This window comes from Dictyostelium purpureum (genome assembly GCF_000190715.1).
Source record: "Dictyostelium purpureum unplaced genomic scaffold DICPUscaffold_271, whole genome shotgun sequence".
Lineage (NCBI taxonomy): Eukaryota > Evosea > Eumycetozoa > Dictyosteliales > Dictyosteliaceae > Dictyostelium > Dictyostelium purpureum.
Window position 1 is genome coordinate 10168 of NW_003519607.1, and position 20286 is coordinate 30453.

At 24.3% G+C, this 20286-nt stretch overlaps 10 protein-coding genes across 10 annotated transcripts in view; 7 read left to right on the forward strand and 3 right to left on the reverse strand.

Annotated features, from left to right (window-relative positions):
* DICPUDRAFT_82008 (uncharacterized protein) overlaps nucleotides 1-751 on the forward strand; it is a gene marked incomplete at both ends in the record, with an annotated part of 1795 nt that extends 1044 nt beyond the window's left edge. Inside the window, one exon of the mRNA XM_003291286.1 lies at nucleotides 99-751. Within this exon, the coding sequence (XP_003291334.1) occupies nucleotides 99-751 (653 nt within the window). The remainder of the gene's footprint in view (nucleotides 1-98) is intronic.
* Nucleotides 752-1666: 915 nt separating this feature from the next.
* On the forward strand, nucleotides 1667-4091 carry DICPUDRAFT_92652 (uncharacterized protein). Its single transcript, XM_003291287.1, has one exon. It carries the CDS (start codon nucleotides 1821-1823, stop codon nucleotides 3966-3968), a length of 2148 nt encoding a protein of 715 aa, XP_003291335.1. The 5' UTR covers nucleotides 1667-1820; the 3' UTR covers nucleotides 3969-4091.
* A 388-nt stretch (nucleotides 4092-4479) lies between these two features.
* DICPUDRAFT_98971 (uncharacterized protein) lies at nucleotides 4480-6839 on the forward strand (the record flags this gene model as incomplete). Its single annotated transcript, XM_003291288.1, has 2 exons — nucleotides 4480-4522; nucleotides 5121-6839. The coding sequence occupies 2 exons, from the start codon at nucleotides 4480-4482 to the stop codon at nucleotides 6770-6772; spliced, it is 1695 nt and encodes a 564-aa protein (XP_003291336.1). The 3' UTR covers nucleotides 6773-6839.
* Nucleotides 6840-7014: 175 nt separating this feature from the next.
* On the reverse strand, nucleotides 7015-7742 carry DICPUDRAFT_82011 (uncharacterized protein; the record flags this gene model as incomplete). Its single annotated transcript, XM_003291298.1, has 3 exons — nucleotides 7015-7261; nucleotides 7334-7542; nucleotides 7692-7742. The coding sequence occupies 3 exons, from the start codon at nucleotides 7740-7742 to the stop codon at nucleotides 7015-7017; spliced, it is 507 nt and encodes a 168-aa protein (XP_003291346.1).
* Nucleotides 7743-8286: 544 nt separating this feature from the next.
* On the reverse strand, nucleotides 8287-10661 carry DICPUDRAFT_155933 (uncharacterized protein; the record flags this gene model as incomplete). The annotated part of the gene is made up of 3 exons (XM_003291299.1): nucleotides 8287-8683; nucleotides 8753-10407; nucleotides 10482-10661. The coding sequence occupies 3 exons, from the start codon at nucleotides 10659-10661 to the stop codon at nucleotides 8287-8289; spliced, it is 2232 nt and encodes a 743-aa protein (XP_003291347.1).
* A 1087-nt stretch (nucleotides 10662-11748) lies between these two features.
* DICPUDRAFT_82013 (uncharacterized protein) lies at nucleotides 11749-12201 on the forward strand (the record flags this gene model as incomplete). The annotated part of the gene is made up of 1 exon (XM_003291289.1): nucleotides 11749-12201. One exon carries the CDS (start codon nucleotides 11749-11751, stop codon nucleotides 12199-12201), a length of 453 nt encoding a protein of 150 aa, XP_003291337.1.
* Nucleotides 12202-12805: 604 nt separating this feature from the next.
* Nucleotides 12806-13866, forward strand: DICPUDRAFT_98973 (uncharacterized protein; the record flags this gene model as incomplete). Its single annotated transcript, XM_003291290.1, has 1 exon — nucleotides 12806-13866. Exon 1 carries the CDS (start codon nucleotides 12925-12927, stop codon nucleotides 13864-13866), a length of 942 nt encoding a protein of 313 aa, XP_003291338.1. The 5' UTR covers nucleotides 12806-12924.
* Nucleotides 13867-14115: 249 nt separating this feature from the next.
* Nucleotides 14116-16542, forward strand: DICPUDRAFT_82015 (uncharacterized protein; the record flags this gene model as incomplete). Its single annotated transcript, XM_003291291.1, has 1 exon — nucleotides 14116-16542. The coding sequence occupies one exon, from the start codon at nucleotides 14116-14118 to the stop codon at nucleotides 16540-16542; it is 2427 nt and encodes an 808-aa protein (XP_003291339.1).
* A 397-nt stretch (nucleotides 16543-16939) lies between these two features.
* DICPUDRAFT_38810 (uncharacterized protein) lies at nucleotides 16940-18430 on the forward strand (the record flags this gene model as incomplete). The annotated part of the gene is made up of 1 exon (XM_003291292.1): nucleotides 16940-18430. One exon carries the CDS (start codon nucleotides 16940-16942, stop codon nucleotides 18428-18430), a length of 1491 nt encoding a protein of 496 aa, XP_003291340.1.
* Nucleotides 18431-18556: 126 nt separating this feature from the next.
* On the reverse strand, nucleotides 18557-19955 carry DICPUDRAFT_98974 (uncharacterized protein; the record flags this gene model as incomplete). Its single annotated transcript, XM_003291300.1, has 2 exons — nucleotides 18557-19299; nucleotides 19379-19955. 2 exons carry the CDS (start codon nucleotides 19953-19955, stop codon nucleotides 18608-18610), a joined length of 1269 nt encoding a protein of 422 aa, XP_003291348.1. The 3' UTR covers nucleotides 18557-18607.
* Nucleotides 19956-20286: the final 331 nt, after the last annotated feature.

Below are 20286 nucleotides of genomic sequence, written 5' to 3' on the forward strand. Positions count from 1 at the left end.
AATAAAGTCATTATAATCAGAAGCGAAACGATGGTTATTTTGAAATTTCCAAAGCTAAAGAATACTTTTAAAACAACAAATACAACAAAAAAATATAGGGCAAAATCCAAAACAACACCCACTTGACAATACAACCTCTCACAATGTAAATAATAATTTTTCACAACCAACAAAATCACAACAGCAACAGCCACAACATCAACAACAGCAACATCAACAACAGCAACACCAACAACAACAATACCAACAAAACCAACCACAACAACACCAACAACAACAACAACAACCACCACAAATAAAACAACCACAACAAGAATACCAATCATTTATTGCAAAACCTGTTGCAAGAAGAGGACTTTCACAATCACCAGAATTCTCAATTTCCCCACCCTTTGATATTCCCAGAAATATAACAAGATCACCCACACCAATACTATTAGATGGTAATAATACCGGAGGAAGAAATATTAAAATTAGTGGCGATGAAGACTCACCATTCTCTTCCCCAACTTATAAAATGATGGAATCACCTTTCCAATCAACCGCCCCAAATAATAACAATAACAATAATAATAATAACAAAATAAACTCTTCACCATTATTCCCAGGTGTTAAAAGTCCATTTAAAAACAATGAACACAGAGAAAGAGATTATAATTATGAAATTGATTCATTTTTTAGAACAAATAATAATTCCAATAATAATTTATCAAATATTTTAAATAATAATAATAACAATAATAATAAATAAAGAAAAAAACACCCCTTGAATATTTTTAAAAATATTAATCAAAGATTTAAAAACTACAATTAATAATTTCCAAATTGATATAAAATAGGAAAAACAAATTTGTTACTACACACACTTTCGACACAGTTTAGACGCTAGCGCCACACAAAAAATTTTAATTATATTATAGAATTGTTATAATATATAGAAATCATTTTAAAAAGATAATAAACAAATTAAATCTACCAAACCAAATTGGTATTGTTCCTAAATATAACCCAATATCTCTTTTTTTTTTTTTTTTTTAATTTTTTTTTTTTTAAATATTAAACAATGTAAATTGGTAGTTAAAAAAAAACAGGATACTGCTATAAATACCATATGTTTATTTTTGATTTTTTTAATTTATAAAGTGGGGTACTAACAATATTGTTTTATTTTGGAAATATATGGGGGAGTGGGCCAAAAAAAAAAAAAAAAAAATTTATTAACACACATTTTTAACACACTCTCACTCTTTCAAATATAAACCTTATTTATAATAACCACCATTGACCACACTATCAGTTGATAATTACATATTAAAACTGGTATATCTATATTTTTTCCCACACAAATACCAACTTCATTAAGTTAAAATAATATTATTCACCTTAGAGAGAATGAAATATTTCAATGATATTAAAAAGTGGGTGTGTGTTAAATTTTTTATTACCCAAAATAATATTGACTACAGCTATTTTTTATTTCCTTAAAAAAATATTAACAGCCAATGGTAACAATGTAATTTATAATAATCATATTATATAAATATACAAATATAAATGTTATATATATAATTATATCATTTTTTAAAAAATTTAAATTAATATTTAATTTATAAATTATTTTTTTTTTTTAATTTTTTTTTTTTTTTTTTATCTTTTAAATTCATTACTTTATTATTTATTACTTTTAATAATTCACTCCATATTAAATATTAATTTATTTTATACATTCGTAATAATTTATATTTTAAATAAATAAAAAAAAAATTATCATATCATTAAAAATATTAATATTATTATAATAATAATAAAAAAATAAAAAAATGATTAAAAAAAATATAATTTTAATATTTATTTTATCATTTTTATTTTTATTTGTGTCATCTAATTCAAATTTAGACTCCACTGGCCAAGAAATACCAAACAATAGTTTATCAAACCAAACTATTCCAAATAATTCAAACTCCTCTATAAATCCAAATCCAACTCCAACTCCAACTCCAACTCCAACCCCAACTCCATCATTCGAAACACCATCGCCAACTACTCCCTATGAAGATGGCAAAATGAAACTACTTGTAAACGTTTATTCAAATATAAACTATACTATTGGATCTCAATGTGGCCAACCAGGACAACCATGTAAAACTATCTATGATGCAATTAAATCATACAACGACTTTAAAAAACAAAACCAAGGTATAGATATTACAATGTTAGAAATATATTTAGTAAGAGGCTTTTATTTAAAATCTTCATTTGAAGAAGTTGCTACCAATATAAACTTGTATGATTTAAATGTTAATGTTTCAATTATTGGTGAAAGTTCTGGTGAAGTAATTATCCAAGGCAATGAAGTAGTAAACCCATTCATCACAATAAAGTCCAAAGAAAATGAAAAAGTAGAAAACCGTATATTTGAATTCCACAACTTAACCTTTGAAAACTGGAATGAAAAAGAAATGTTTATTATGGACACCCTAAACGAAAAGTTTGACCAAACCGCAGTAGGCTCCTCAAACCCAGTCTCCAATTCTAGTAACGATGGTGTTGTAAAGGTTAAATTTTCAAATATTGAAATTAGACAAACCAATTCAAATAAACAACTTGTTATCGCTAAAGGTAGAAATAACTCATTAGAAGTTTTATTCGAAAAGGTTTCGATTGTATACACAAATAGTATTAATCATATCTATTTAAAGGGTGCTATTTTTAAATTTGATAGATTATCTGCCAATTTCCTCAGATCATCCAATGCTTTTGTCCATTCAGAAAACTCTGTAGTTGTTGCTGTAAATTCTCTTTTCAACTGTATTACATCCAATAGTGGTGTCTTTTATTCATTAAACTCATCTCTCGAAATTAATAATTCCCAATTTACCTCCAACTATGGTACCTTTGCATCTGTTATCAACTACATGGCTCAAGATCATAAACTCAATGTCTCAGATTGCCATTTCGAAAGAAACCTTGTAATTAATAGTGGTGAAAATGGTGGTAGCTCTATAATTATGGTAAAGAGAGAAAGAGACGAAAATAAAGAAAAAGCAGCAACAAGTCCAAAGAAAAGAGCAGATGTCGTTAGAAATAGCTCGAACAAATCCTATTTTTACAACTGTGTATTCCAAAACAACAATACCCCAAAAAATCAAAACTCTGGTTTAATCTTTGCATTCAATGTTCAAATGTTTTTAGATAAATGTAAATTCTTTACAGATTCTCAAAATGATCATGGACCAAATATTATTTCCCGTTACTCTCATTTCGAATTAGAAAACTGTACAGTTATTGATAACAAAATAGAACATAACCAAATAACTGCTTTCTATGCCCAATATTCATCATTCAAAATCATCGCAACTACTATTCAGCCCCAAAACGTACCACATGTCTTCTGTGAAAGCTCCGTATTTGAATTAGACTATAGAACTGACCTCAATGCATCACAATTTGTTTGTAATAATATTCACGATATTAAGTATAACTCGTCTTATATCGATATGGATGCATCTAAATTAAACTCTTACTATTGTGAAATATTCCAAGTTGAAGAGGAAGGAAATAAACCCACCAAGTTTAACGAAATTTGCACCAACAATCCAAGATCAAAATATCATTACGAAATCAAATTAACCAAAGCTATTATTGCCATTATCGTAATTCTTTGCGCATTCTTAACCGTAATTCCAGTATTTATATTAGTAAACAAAATCTACAAAGCTTTATACAAAGGATACAGACCACACAACGACCACGCAGATATTGAAGAGTTTAATATTCATCATACTCCAGATGGTGATGATTCAGATGATTCAGATAGTGGTAGTAATAATATAAACAACAACAAATACCAAAAGAGCAAATTAATTGATCAAAAACAAAATCAAATTAATGATGGTTTTCATGAAGTTCTTTATGACGAAGAAATACCATCAAATAAATCCCTCTTAGGTGGTCATTCAGTTAATTAAAAAAAAAATTAAATCAATTATAAAAACAATAATAATAAATAATAAATAATAAATAATAAATAATAAATATTTATTATTTTTTTTTTTAAATAAATAAATATAGTATTTTTAATTATATTTTTCCTTTTTTATTTTTTGTGCCAATTGTTGTGAAATTACCCCGCGCACAATTTGACCGTTAAAAATTATTTTTTTTTTATTTTTTATTTATTTTTTTTTAACACATTTCCTATTCATTGTAATTATTTAAATAAAAAACTTTTTTTCTTTATATTCATAATTTTTATATATATTAAATTATTTTATTGTTTTTTCATTGTTGATTAATTATTTTTTTTTTTTTTTTTAAATTTTTTTAAAAATTTTTTTTAAATTTTTTTTTTTTCATTTTTTTCATTTTTTTCATTTTTTTTTTTATTATTATTTTTTATTTTTTTAAAAATATTATTTATTGTTTTTTTAAATTAAATTTAAATTTATAAATAGATTAAAATTATTTTTCAAAAAAGGGATGAGCAAATCAAGTGAACAACTACATTCACTCTGTGAACTTGGTAAAAAAGAGGAAGTCATCGAATTATTATCAAAAGGAGATCAAGACGTCAATCAAAAGGATCATTCCCACAGATATCCACTTCACTATGCAGCAATTGGAGGTTATACAGAAATCGTAGCATTACTTTTAGAAAAGGGTGCTACTGTAAATTGTTCAACACCACGTGGTGCTACACCACTTCATTATGCAAGTAGAGGTGGTCATATTACATGTGTCAAGCTTTTAATTGAAAATGGTGCAGATGTAAATTGTAAAGATCATTCTGGAAATACCCCCTTACTTACTTCACTTACCTATAACGAATTTAAATGCGCCAAAGCTCTCATCGAAACTTACAATGCTGATGTCCAATTAACAAATACTGAAGGCTCAACTCCATTACATATAGCAACTTTAAGAGGTTGTGTGGAAGTTATAATCTCACTATTAGAACATGGTGCAAAATACGACACAAGAGATCCAAAAGGTACTACAGCAATATCAACATTAAATTTTAATAGTTTCGAAGGTAAGCACTATGGTCACTCACTATATTATATCAATATTTTTATTAATTTTAAAAAGTACAATTAACTAAATATATTTTGTTTTTTTAGATAAAATTAATTTAGATAAAGATACTTTTTTAAATGATATTTCAAAATTATTTGAAATAAATAGAAATAGAGAGTTTAGTAATAGTAATAATAATAAAGAAGAAGACGAAATGAAAGTTGATAATAATAATAATAATAGTGAAGAATGTTTTTCAGATTTAGAATTTTTAGTAGAGGATAAAAAAATCTATTCACATAAATGTATAATTTTCTCAAGATGTCCAAATTTATTAAGAAATAATAGCAGCAGCAAAATAACAATCAAAGATGTATCATATAAATCATTTTTATCATTTATCGAATGGATTTATACAAACAATATAGAGTCACTAAAGCAAAATGAATCATCAATCGCTCTTGTTGATTTATCATTAGCATTTTCAGTTTTATTGTTAGCCGATAAATATGACGTTAAATCCTTATTAGCCTACACCCAAGAATATATCATCGATAATGTCACTGAAAGCAACATCAGCTCAATTTGGCCAGAAATTAAAAAGCTATCTTTATCAACTCGTAAAAACATTCCAACTTTAGTTCGTCATTGTTTCGTGACTATGAGCAAAGGATGGAATATAATCACTACATCAAAATCATTTTTAAATGAAACTTCAAATAATGATGTCATCGAAATCATTAAAACTTTAGAACCATATATCTTAATTAACAAAACTGAAAATAAACGTGCTGCCAATGCCACTACAACTTCTGCTTCAAATGCTACATCTTCAAATGCCTCTAATAAAGCCAGTACACCTGCTAAAAGTAGTCGTTCTACCACAACCAATGCCACTACACCATCAAAATCAACCTCAACTACACCATCAAAATCATCAACCTCAGCCACACAGAATAGTTCTGTAACTCCATCAAAATCTGCAACATCTGCATCATCATCATCAACAGGTTATAGCGAACAAATGAATGAAAAGAATAGAAACTTATGTAAAACTATTTTAAGTCAAATCTTTAAAAAGAAAATATCCTATGCATTCCAACGTCCTGTCGATCCAGAACTTGAAAATATTCCAGATTACTTTGATATCATCAAGAACCCAATGGATATTAGCACCATTGACTCCAAATTAGATAACGAAAAATATGGAACCATCAAAGATTTTGCTGCTGATGTTAGATTAATGTTTGAGAACGCCTTAACTTATAATGCAGAGATTTCACCAGTTTATAAATATGCAAAACAACTTTTGACCTATTTCGACAATTCATTTATAAAAAATTACCCAAATGAAAAGATTCCAACTTATAAATCATTAAATCCAGCTCCAGCCGCAGCACCAGCCCAACCAAATAGCAGCAGTGGTTCAGCAAATACACCAAACAAAAGAAAATTGGATAGTGACATCAAAGTAAAGGAAGAAACTTCAACTGCTACAACATCATCTTCAACTAACGATTCCAAATCATCATCACCTCCTGCAAAGAAATATTCTGACGATGAAAGAAAGAATCTTATGGAAAAAATCAATGAATTATCAGCCGAGGATGTTCAAACAGTATTATCAATCATTGACCAATCTGCCATTAACCAAAGCGATGAAAGTTTAGAAATTGATATGTATAAAATTGATGATAAGAATTTAAGACAAGTAGAACAATTTTTAAATGAATGTTTCAAAAAGCAAAAAAAATAGTCAAATAATAATAATAAAAAAGATTTAAAAAGAATAAAAAATTTAGGAAAATTATAATTATAAAATTATTAAATTAAGTTTTTTTTTTCTTTTTTAATATAAAAAAAGAAATCTTGTTTTAATTTTTATCAGATAACATGTGTGTTATTACATTCTAAAGGAAATACTTTATTGTTATTTATTTTTTGTTATTATTATTATTATTTACATTTGGTTCTTTATAGTATGTTAACTGTCTTGATCTACTCTATGAGATATGGGAACAAATCACAGAATGTTTTATTTTTCTTGTTAAATTCCATACTTTTAGAGGCCAATAATCTTTTTTCATCATTGGTTGTTAATATGCTACCTGCAGTTGGTTCGTTTTCGTTCATAAATGATAATAAACCTATCAAAATACCTCCAACTGTCCAAGAGGGTAACCAACTCTCTTTGTGATAGTCAGAGTTTGATAAACATATTCTTTTATTGGTTTCAAATCTGCCGCTGAAATGAGAAATATAATTAGAATTTTTTTTTAATTAAAAAGAAAACCAATAATATGATTATAGTATTTACCTTGGTGTTGTCATTATAATTGATGGTGGTGATAAAGGAAAGTCATAGTTAAAAATAAGTTGACCATAAAACACTCCACCCTCGTATGGTGTATTAATGCTACCCAATAATACATAGTGCCATTCCAAAATATTTTCTTTATGTGGACAAACTAATATATTATCGATTGGGTTCTTTGATATTTCTAAAAATTCTTTTTTTAGCCTGCTCTGTAAATTAATTAAAATATTAGATTAACAATAATTTTTTTATTTTTTATTTGATTTTTTTGAATTTATGTTGTCGCGATTTATAACAAACCAAAAACAAATAAATGTTTTAAAATCAAACAAATTTATATATTTAACAAGTTACTTACAAGGCATTCTTTAGTTGGTGGATGATGGATTTGTTTATTTGGTTCTGACATTTTAATTCTATTTTCCTTTCTCTCTTTTTATCCTTCAAACTGTATAGTTGCTCTATTTATTGCAATATTTTTATAGACACTTGTTATTAAATAAATAAATTTAAAAAATAAAAAATAAAAATAAAAAAAATTGAAATTTTTTTTTAATATATAATATTTTTTTTTAAAATTAAAAATAAAAATAAAGAAATAATTTTAAAAAAAAAAATAAAAAAAATGAATGAAATAAGAATAAAATAAATATAATAACAAATAGTATTATTGTGTGTAAAGAAACTTTAATAAAATAAAAAATTAAAAAAAAAAGAAAAATAAAATAAAATAAATATAAAATAAAATAAAATAAAATAAATTAAAATTAATTTTAAAAAAAAAAAATTTTTTAACTTTTGCAATGATAAGTATTTCCAAAATAAATAAAAAAAAAATAAATAAAAAAAAATAAATCTTGATTTTTTTCAAATAATCTATTTTAAGATTAAAAAAAATAAAAATTTACATTTTATAATAAATGTATATATAAATATTAAAATTTTTATTATTTTTACCACCATGAATTACCTCTTAAATTCATTCTTGAGAAAATACCTTGTGGCTCAGAACCTTCAGGAAGAACATTTGCAATAACAGCTTTGGTTTGTTCAATTTGTTGATTGATTTGAGTTTTATTTACATCAGTTCTTTGAGATAAAACAGCTTCAACAATTTTTTCATTGATATCTTTATGGAAATTGATAATTGATCTAAAATAAATTGGGGTCATTTCAATATCAGAAGTGATCATTTGTTTAAAGTCTTCTAAAATTTGTACCTTTGCTGTTACTACTGATAATCTAAGATATTTCTTGAAGAAATCCAAAAGTTTATCGCAATCATTTGACATAATTTTATAAAATTGATCATTAAATTTATTTCTACCACAAATTAATTGAGTTAAAACCCTAAAAAAAAAAAAAAAAAAAAGATTAATATGTGAATATCTATAAACAATGTGTTTGATTTTATCTTACCTTTCAATTAAAATATCTAAACATAATAAACTTAATCTTTTTAAATAGTTTTCTAAAATGAATTTCTGAATATCGTTTACAAAGTAATCTTCAAAAGTATTTATAATTGGTTGCATTAAATCCTCTTGATACCAATCTTGAGTAAAGAATTTACTAATACATTCATCTAAATCTCTAAAAATTACACTTGAAATGGCCTGGGTGGCAACCTTTGAAACATTTAAGAAACCTTCTAATACTGGATCGAAATCGATTAATGCCATATGTTCGCTATCTAAAATATTTGAAACTTTATCTACAATAGTTTGGGTGTGATCGTAACATTTACTATTGTTATTAACGTATGCTATAAGATTCTCTAATTTGATTTCGTGATTACGTTCTTGTAAGAGTGTGATGGATGAAACTTGGAAATAAAGTAAAGCAGATACTACCTCTTCGATTACACCAACAACCAGTTTTTGGCACTTTGTTGCATTTGCAATATCCAATTGTGATGCTACTGATTCAAAGAGTTGAATTGGTGCTAATGAACAGTATTGACCATCTACTACATCCGGTTTATTTTGGTTGTCATTGTTAATAATATTATCGCACCAATCCCTCATTAAAGATTTAATGTGGAATTTATAAATTTTAATTAATGGGTCCAAGGCATCTAAAAGAGGTGGTGATATATCTTGAATACCTAAACGTGAAAGATCACGACTATAGTTTTTAACGACCCATTCAACCAACATTAAAATATGAGCTGATGGAATTTGTCTTGCCAAGTGCTCTCTATTGGTGACGTTGGACTCCACAATCTTTGAAAATGAACCAAACAATGAATAGAACTTGGTGTGGTATTGATCGACATAGTAATTGAAAAGATCGTAAGATGGTGGGTAGCATTCTTGAACTGTATCCATAACTACAAATAACTCTTCTACCATTTTATTGACATCACGTAATGTTGAAACCAAATCGGTGTGACTATTTAAAAACATAGGTTCGAAACGACTAGAGATTGACAATGAAAGTACTTCGAAAAATCTATCACCATAGCTGCTACGATTACGATCATAATCTTCACCACCTGCACCATTTGAATCTATACCCTCACTTGATACCAATGATATATTTGATTTCTTTTTTTCACGTTGTTGTTGTTCATAAATCTTTTCTCTTTCAATAATTTGTGCTACCTTGACTAATACTGCTGGTTTTTCCTGTGCAACTGATACAGATTTTCCTACAAGATCCCAAATTTTATTTTCAAATCTTAAACTGAGCTCTGGCACTGAAGAAAACATATCTTTTATAGCCTCAAGTTCTTCAAAATTTGATTCAAATTGTTTTAATGCTTTTTGATGTAATCTTTCCAACTCTCTAATCTTTTTATGAATTAATAATAAATTTAAATCGTCTGATAATAGTTGCTCGATCTCTGCTGCTTTCTCGGGAATCGTTAATAATCTGTCTACTTCTTTTAAAATATTTGTTAGATTAACTCTAACCGTATTAACTTTTTTAATTAGTGAATAATATCCAATTAAATTTGCTGTTTCACTACATAAAACCTCTGTATCTGTAAATGATTCATCCATTTTATTAATTCTATTATATGATTTATATAAAGTTTCTAAACCTTTTTTTGATTTTTCTAATTCTGACTAAATAAATTAAATTTAAACAATGTTAATATTAAACTGTTAATTAAATTATACTATAACATCTATATACTTACATGAACTTCATTTTTAATTTGTGCCTCTATAGTTTTCTTTTGTTGTATTAATGATATTTTATGATTTGTGACAGATGCTAAACTATCTATATTTGAAAAATGTGCTTCAATTTTTCTAATTGCTTCTGATTGTGCACTTGAATCATCCAAACCTTCTAATGGTACTAATGATGTTTCCATTTTAAAAATATAGATAGTTTATTTATTTTTTATTATTATTTTATTTAAAGATTTATTAATTATAATATTACAACACTATTATTTTTGATTACTTTGTGTAATTTAAAAAAATAATTTAATATGCGAAAAAAAAAAATAAAATAATAATAATTATTAAAAAAAATTAAAGTTTTTTTTTTTGATTTTTTTTTTTTTTTTTTTTTTTTTTAAAAAATAAAAAAATAAAATAAAATTCAAATATTTAATTGTTTAGTTTTTTCAAATCATTTTAGTATAGTGTGTTCCTTTTTTAAATTAAATTGTTTTACTAGGAAATAAATTACAAATATGCACACAAATAATATATATTTAACTTCATAATAATTTTATTAAATAATTAACATGTAATAAAAAATGTCAATATAACCCCAATCATAATATTTCTATTTTTATTCAATATCTTTAACAATAAAGAAATAAAGGTAATACTTTCAATCCCACACATATAAAAAAAATTATTCGATGATCTTTTAAAATTTTTTTAAATAAATGATTAATCATATTTTTATATAAAAAAACAAGATATATACATAATATTACATATACACATAAATTTCTTATTTTTTTTAAAACTCATATGAAAAACTCACAATTTTATACAGTTTTTTTTTTCATTGTGGGTTAATTTATATCTTAATACTAAAAAGATATATCTTGGCCATATAACAACAACATGGTAATTATTTATTTTATCATAATTTCAAGATATAACAACATAACTAATAAATTATTGCTTTATTTTTATAGGTATAAAGAATTTAAATCCTAATTCAAAAACACCAGATAGAAAAAGGAAATTAATATTACTAATTGAAATTAGTAGAAATAAAACATTTTTTTTTTAAAAAAAAAAATGAATAAATTAAATTTTTTTTTATTTTTTTCACATTCAAATATTCAGTTTTTATTTATTTATTTATTTATTTATTTATTTATTTATTTATTTATTTATTTATTTATTTATTTTTGTTTTTTTACTCTTTTATTTAAATATTTATTTTATTATAAAATTTATTTATTTATTTATTTATTTCAAAAAAAAAAAAAAATGTTTAATAAATTATTAAAAAGATCAACAACAAAATTAAATTTAAAAAATAAAAATAATAAAAAAGAAGATAAAGAAACAAAGAAAAGAAATGAATATTTGAAAAGTATAAATAATGATAAAAAGCAAAATGGCGAAATAAAAAGAAGCGAATCATTTTATAAATTAAAAAGAACCTCGTCAAATATAGGAAGTGTTATTTATAAATCAATCGACAATATTTCCACCCCAACCAATATTATGTTTTGTAGAAGTACCAGTAGTTATAATATAATTAGTGATAATAACATAAACACCGATGTTGACGAAGATGATTATGATTATGATTATAATGATAACGATATCATTAGTAATCATAATAGTAGTAGCCACGATATTAAAAATACAAAAGAATTCGAAAAAATCAAAAACTCCATTTATGTTTCAAAAATGTTTAATTTTTATTTATTATAATAATTATTATATTTAATAATAATAATGATAATAAAAGTAGTAATAAAAATAAAATAAAAATACGATAACGATAGAATTATAATAAAATTTAATTATTTTAAATATTTTTTAAATTAAATATGGATTTTTATTTATTTTTTAATTTTTTTTTTTTTAATTTTTTTTATCTTTATATTTATTTTTAATTATTACTTTAAAGTCCATGCGCACATGTCCAAGATGTGCCATAACATTGTATACCTGCAAAAGAAACAAATTATTTATTATAATTTAAGATATGTGTGTGGGTTAGTGTGTGCAAACTATATATAAAAAAATAAAAAAAATAAAAAAAAAAAAAAAAAAAAATAAAAAAAAAAAAAAAAATAAAATAAAAATAAATAAAAATATAAAAAATATTTAAATAAAGCTCAAATCGATTCGTCAAAAAAATTATAATAAAATATTTTAATTTTAAAAATTATTTATATTTTCATTTTAATTTTAATTAAATTTATAAAAAAACTAATTAATAAAAAATTTTCAAATAAAAAAAAAAAAAAAAAAAATATAAATATCATTTAAAAATTTTTTAATTAAACAATTAAATATAAATAAAAAAGTAGCAATAACAACTAATAATAATTTTAAAACATAAATATAATTTATACATATATATACATTTATACATTTTAAAAAATATCTCTTTTTATAAAAAAAAAAATTAATAAAATAAAATAAAAAATGGAAGTAGAAAGTAATAATAATATTATAAACCAAAAAAATGAAATTAGAAAAGAATGTTTACAGATTTCATATGAAAACCCTGATACATTTATTAGATACTTACCAAAGGATATAGAAAAGTACAACGAAAATGAAATTAGAGACTTTTTATTAAAGGTATACCATGAGAATAATAACAGCCAATGCAAAGCCAAGAATAAAATAGACTTATTAAATAGATATTTAATACCATTAAATAAAACCCATCCACAATTAATAACCAACGAACTAATTAAACAAGTATTAAGTGACTATGTACCAATTGTATTACCAAGATCCATTATTGTAGAAAATAAAAATCAAGATCTATCAAGATACTGGAACCTTTATATTAGCTTCAATGTTGATGGATTTTTAGAGAAACTCGTACAGCATTTAAAGCAACTCTATCAAACTATTAAAACCCCCAATTTCGAACAATACCAATACATGATTAAATACTATAAAGCTGTATATCCAACCCTTAACAAGGAAATGTTCGAGTTTAAAGATTACTACTGTTCAATGATAAATAACTATTATAAAAATAATATCAACACTGCAGACCATAAAAGCCATGGAGAAAACTCAATCAAAATGATGTTAGAAATATGGTACTCTTATTTGTGTCTTTGTGGTGATCAAAATCAAAATCAATTGGAATTTGCAACATTTTTAACCAAACAACTCAAAGGTGTACATTTAGTTGACTTTATTTGTTTATTCAATAGAAATTATTTTGACAACCCTACCTTTAATATGGATGCTTTTGTTTTATTGGTGGCCTCACTATTTGACAACAACGATGAACAAAACAAATCCTTTTTGCAATCGTTCAATGATGAACACAAAAAAAGTACATTATTAGAAATTTTTAAAAATCCAAAATTAAATCAATTTTCCAAATTATTAAATAAATAGACAATTATTATATATTTATTAATTTTTTTTCACATTTGTGATATTTTTAAAAAATTATTTTAAAAAAATTTAATTATTTCTTCAAAATATCTATTTTTTTTATTAATTTTTTTTTATTTTTTTACCAAACCCACTTTTTTTTAAAATTTTTTTTTTTTAAATTAAATTTCTTTCATCACCAAAAAAAATAATTTGTATTAATAATAAAAATAGTAATAATAAAAATAATAAAATCTCTAATAAAATAAAATGAATATAAATAATAACATAACTTTTAATGAAAATAATGAATCAATTTTTTTTAAAGTTTTCAAAAATAAATTTTTATTTACTTATATTTTCGAAATGTTTAAATCAATTCCGTTAGATTATGAAAATTTAAAAATTTATAAAACTCGTTACAGAATCAAATGGAGAGACATCACATCAATCGATTGGATGGTAGAAAAGAACCAATGGCAATTATTAAAGTTAAAGTTAGGTTGTGAAGAAATTGAAAATTTAAAGAAACCAAATTCAGAACTTTCAATAGATAAAATATTAGAAACACTAAAAGGAAACGAGACATACGATCAACCCATTTTAACGTTATTTTTTAGAAATTCATTTTTTTTAAATTTTAATATTGTTAATATAATTCAAAAGTGCTGTCAATATGGCAACTTATTAGCATTATCAATTATATTGAGGGAGTGTCATCAGCAACATCTATTCAGTCTAGATCTAAAGAATCTAATATTTGAAGCAGTCCATTTATACAATGGCCAAATACTAGACCACTTGACAAAATATATAATTAATAACAATAACAGTAATAATAACAATAACTCTATTGAAATTTTTACTAAAGAAGAAAAATTAATAATTTTTAAAAAGGCCTCAGAAAATAATGATAGTATACCTATAATAGAGTATCTATTTAACAATAGAGATATATTTCAATTACATGATTACTTTCTCTATCAAAAAATACCATTTTCATTTATAACCAAAACTAATAATAGCTCACTTTTATTAAAATTATTAAATAATGACCTAATAGAAAGAAAACCAATAGAGAAATATTACAACTTTCATTTATTAAATAATATTGATAGCATAACAATAGAAAATATTATAACTTCAATTTATATCACTTTTAAATTACTAAATCAACATTCAAGATATAACCAACTACCAAAACATATCCTCGAAAAAATTAATAATATTACAACAACAAATGAAATCACAACCAATCAAGACAACTCGAAAATAAAACAACTTTTAGAAATATTGGTAAATGAAATATTCTATACCAAAAATTGTGAATTTTTACCATCAGTTTTATCGATTTATTCTCCAGATTTTACCAATGTACAATGGAAATATTTTGACCGTTTACCATTTGAAAAATGGGTGTTTGAAAATTTGAATATTAATGGTTTAGCATTATTAATCAAAAATGACTTTTTAGTGCAATCTAAAAGAAAGGATATAATAGAGGAAGTGTATTCAAATAAAGAAAATATTGTAGGCTTTACAAGATTATTAATTTCAAATCATAAAAAAAACGAAAACTCAATAACATACGAATTCTTTTTATTTATTTTGAATATTTGCAACAACGAACAACTCAGAGAAATATTACAAGATAACGAATTTAAAGAATTTTATTCAAAGCATAAAGGAAACCGTAAACAAATTCTAACCATCAACTCTGTAGAACAATTAGATTTAATTTTGCAATTTAATTTTGAAAACTATGATAGTTTGGATACCCAGTCATTGGATGTGATCCAAAGTTTGGCTTTAAGAATCGACCGAGAAATCTTCAACCCATCTGTGCTTATTTTGAAACTATTGTTTCATAATAAAAAAAACCAACCAAACAAATCATTTTATGAGGGTATTTCGAACATGGACTCACAAATAGACTACAGTACTACAGATTTCTCAAGATTAGGTTTGCATTTACTAGTCCCTCTTTTCAATTACCTTAACCAAATGTCTAAACCAACAATTTTCCATATTACATTAATCTGTGGTATCGATTTAATTATTCAAGAATACTCTTTTAAAGAATTTGAAAAACACATTAAATTAACAAATGCTATGTCACTGTTCTCAAGTTCATATCATTCTTTGGAGAAATTATTTTATAAATCAGTATTTCAAAATAAATTTAATAATGTTAAACTATTAATCGAACACTGCCAACTCCCAATACATGACAAATTTTTAAAAGGATGTGGTATCCATCCACATAGACTATTCAAACTGGCTGAGGAGAATACCCTAAAGTCAAGATATCACTTTAAAGATATTTATCAAATACTAGAATATCTCTTACAGAGGATACCAATCGAAAATAATAAAGTATTTTTAGAATATCTTTATATATTCACTCTGCAATCAAAGGGCATTACCATTCAAGATGTTGTAAAAATAGAAAAAATGTACAGAGATTTATTTATAGTTCTTAATTATGAAAGCCTTCATACATTTTATTATTTATTAATCAAATCCCCAATAATAGCATTTTCAATCGTTAGTAAACATTACCTCTGTTCAAATAAATACAGAAATATAATTGACATCTTATTCATAAAAGACTCTATTCCAAAAATATCTCTTTATAATATCAGAAAAAAATCCACCCCTCAATTAATGGAGCTATTAAATTTAGAATTAAAATAATCAATTTGGTATATTGTTTTTTTTTTTTTAAATAAATATAATAAAAATTAAATTAAACACACACTGCGGGGTTATTTTTCTATTTTTTTTTACAATTTTATTTTTTTATTTTTTTTATTTTATATTTTATTTTAATTTATTTATTAATGTTTAATAATAAGTTGTAGATATTACAATGAAATTATAGGTATTCTAAAAATAAATAATAAAAAAAACTTCACTTTTTAATTTTAAATAAAAATAAAAAAATAAAAAAAAATAAAATTTTTAATTTCAAAAAAAAAAAAATTAAAAAAAAAAAATTTTAAAAAAAATATTTTTCATTTATTTATAACAAAATATTAGTTTATACTATAACAATAAAATAAAATAAAATAAACAATAAAATAAATCACAAATGACATTACCTGCAAGATCAACTAGAGGTAAAAGAACAGTTGAACTATCAGTAACTGAAGAAGAATTATGGAATCAATTACTTAAAGAAACTGATAATGAAAAAGAAGATCCAGATTTCGAGAGCGAAGAGGAAGAAGAGGATTTAGATATTGCATCAGATGCTGAATCTAGCGAGGAAGAAGAAAATGATGGAGAAAATGATGTTGATGGTGAAAAAGAAAGTAAAAAGAAATCTTCAAAATCATATAAAGACCCAAAAGCAAAGAAATCAAGCAGTAAAAAGAAATCTGCAACTGGTGATGAGAAATCTTCAATGGAGACCGAATTAGAAAAGCATTTATCTACCTCTGATGGCACCATTAATAAAAGAAAAAGAAAAGACTCCTCATCTCCACCAAAAACACCAACTCAATCTGAACCAACATCACCACCAACAAGAAGATCATCACAAAGATCATCAGCCATTGAACAATTACAAAAAACCAATACAGATAAATCAAGAAATAAAAAAGCAAAAACCGATGATGAAAATGATGACACTCAAAAAAGCAACACAACAGTTTCACCAATCTCTACAAGACAGAAAAGATCCACAAGAACCTTAATGCAATCACCACCCATCACCACAAGATCAAGAAGATCAAATAAAAAAGAAGAGGAAGATAATGAAGATTATTCAGGTATCAAGGTAAATACAGTAGAACTATATGGAATGACCCAAAAAGAATTAATTCAGGAAACTAAAGAAACTGAAATCTATAATATAGAGTCTCTAAATTTTTTAATGCAAAAGGAAGAAGATAGAAAAAAACTACACCAAGCTAAGAAACCAATTATAACAGGCCCAAGAATTATATATAAGTCAAATGGAGATGGTTCAACTATAACATTTACAGACTCAATACTACCTGAATGTTTCACAGACAATAACAAAGATAGCAAACTAACTACAGCACCAACACCCAAAAGAGGAGGCATTGTAGATCAAAGAAAAAAGAAAAGAAGATCAACAAATAGCGATGATGTCACCGCTATTGAAAATAAACAAAAAACTGATAATATATCAACAAATCAAATAGACTCCACAAGTACAACAGATTCCTTACCAAAGAAAATAGTTGAAATTTGTGTTATTACAGGTTTACCAGCCAAATACATTGACCCAGAAAGCAAACAACCCTTCGCAAACCTTGAAGCTTATAAAATTATAAAAGAAAAGAAAAGACTAGATGAACAACAAAAATTAGAAACTAAAAGAAGACCTGCTGTAACACCAGCAACACCAACATCAGCATCAGCGACATCAACAACATCAACAACAACATCAACATCAACAACATCAACACCAACAACAACCGCCTATTCTTCAACCCACACCACCTCTCATAGTAGTCATAGCCACAGTGGCACCGAAGAAAGAAAAAGAAAAAAAAAATCATCGAGCCACAGCAGCTCATCAAGTCATACAACAACACATTCCAATCCATAATAAATCACCTCATAAATAATAATCAAAACCAAAACCTGTATATAATAATAATTTAGATTTCTAAATAAAATAAATTTATAAATTTAAAAAAAAAAAAAAGGAAAAAAGAAATTAAATTACAAATCTGTAAAACTATTTTATTTTTTATTACTATTTTATTTTAATTTATTTTTTAATTTATTCTTTTTGATCTTCTTCATCTTCCTCTTCTTCTTCTTGATCTCCAATTTCTTCATCATTTATATTACTATTTTTAAATTCTTTTTCGAGTTGTAAATTTCTGAAATATTCATATTTAAAATAAATTAAAAGTAATTGTACAAATTCGATTTCTTTTTTTTGCTTTGACATTATATTTGAAAAATCCAAAGCAGATGCAAATTTTGGTAATTGATTATTTCCGCTTCCATTTTCTAAATCAATTGGTTTGAACAAAGATGGTGTTATAATTTTAGATAAATTTTCAATTGTTATTTTGGTTTTTTGAACATTTTCATCTTGTAACATTTCACCAAAAAATAAACCTATTCTATATAATACAAATTTATGTTCATCTGGTTTTACCATTTCTAAAATACTCCTTATTGTTTCTTCAATTTTTTCTATTTCACAACTATTACTACTGCTAATGCTACTATTACAACTATTTATATTAAAATTTTTATTATTACATATTTCCATAATGGTTTGATTTAATTCTGAAGGTATTATTGGCTCTGGTAAGTCTCTAATCCATTTCTTTAATAGTGATGCCCATGTATGAACATTGGTATCCAAATCATCACTAAATGGGTCGAATCCTTCCGTTGCTAATTGTTCTACTAATTTTAAATTACCATTAACTCTGAACAATCCCTCTGTTTCAAAACCTGTTATAGTTTGAAAAAGAAAAAAAAAAAACAATTAATATTGGACCACCTTGATTAACAAACGTTTTTTAAACATTACCATTTAAATTTTTAATTCTATCCAACATAAAACTTAACACAATTGGTACTCTATTTGATTCATCTTGTTCATCTATATCCTCACCATTTTCTGCATCTTCTTGCTGTTGAAACTCCATTAATTTTTCGATTGAAACACCAAACATACTGAATTGTTCAATACTTTCCTCCTCACCCTCGTACTCTTCCTCATCTTCTTCAATGCCATTTTCTTCTTGATCACATTCCTCGCTTTCACCTCCTTCTTCGCCGTTTTCTTCAGTGTCATGATTTTCATTATTTATTACCTCTTGATTATCACTATTATTTTCATCTTTAAATTCAACATCTTCTTTTGAATTCATTTGTTTTGGTTTATTAAATTCTTTTTTTTCTTCTTTTTGTTCCTTCTCTTCTATTTTCACTTGCTTTTCTTTTTCTCTTTCTTTTTGTTGCTGTTCTAATTTTAATTTCTCTTCTTGTTCTTTTTTTTCAGTTTCTATCATAATATAAGATGTTGTTGCGATATAAATTAATGTTATTAATCCGAATATATATAGAAATTTATTGTTGTTTGTATTTAATGATTGATTATGCATTGATTAGTGTGAAAAAAAAATTTTTAAAAATTTTTTTTTAAAAAATAAAAATAAATTTTAAAAATAAAAAAAATAAAAAAAAAAAAATAAAAAAACAAAAATTGTGATAGGATGTGGGTTGGTGGTTGTTTAAGTTAATTTTGATTTATTTATTATTTTTGATATTAATTTAAATTAAAACACTAAATAGATCTAATTTTTTTCTTTAATTATTATAATTTTTATGTGTTTTTGTTTATGTGGAGAAAGTGTGTGGTATTTTTTTTTTTTTTATTTAGAAATAACTTTTGGTTTTTTTAATATACATATAGGTTAATATAACCTAAAATAA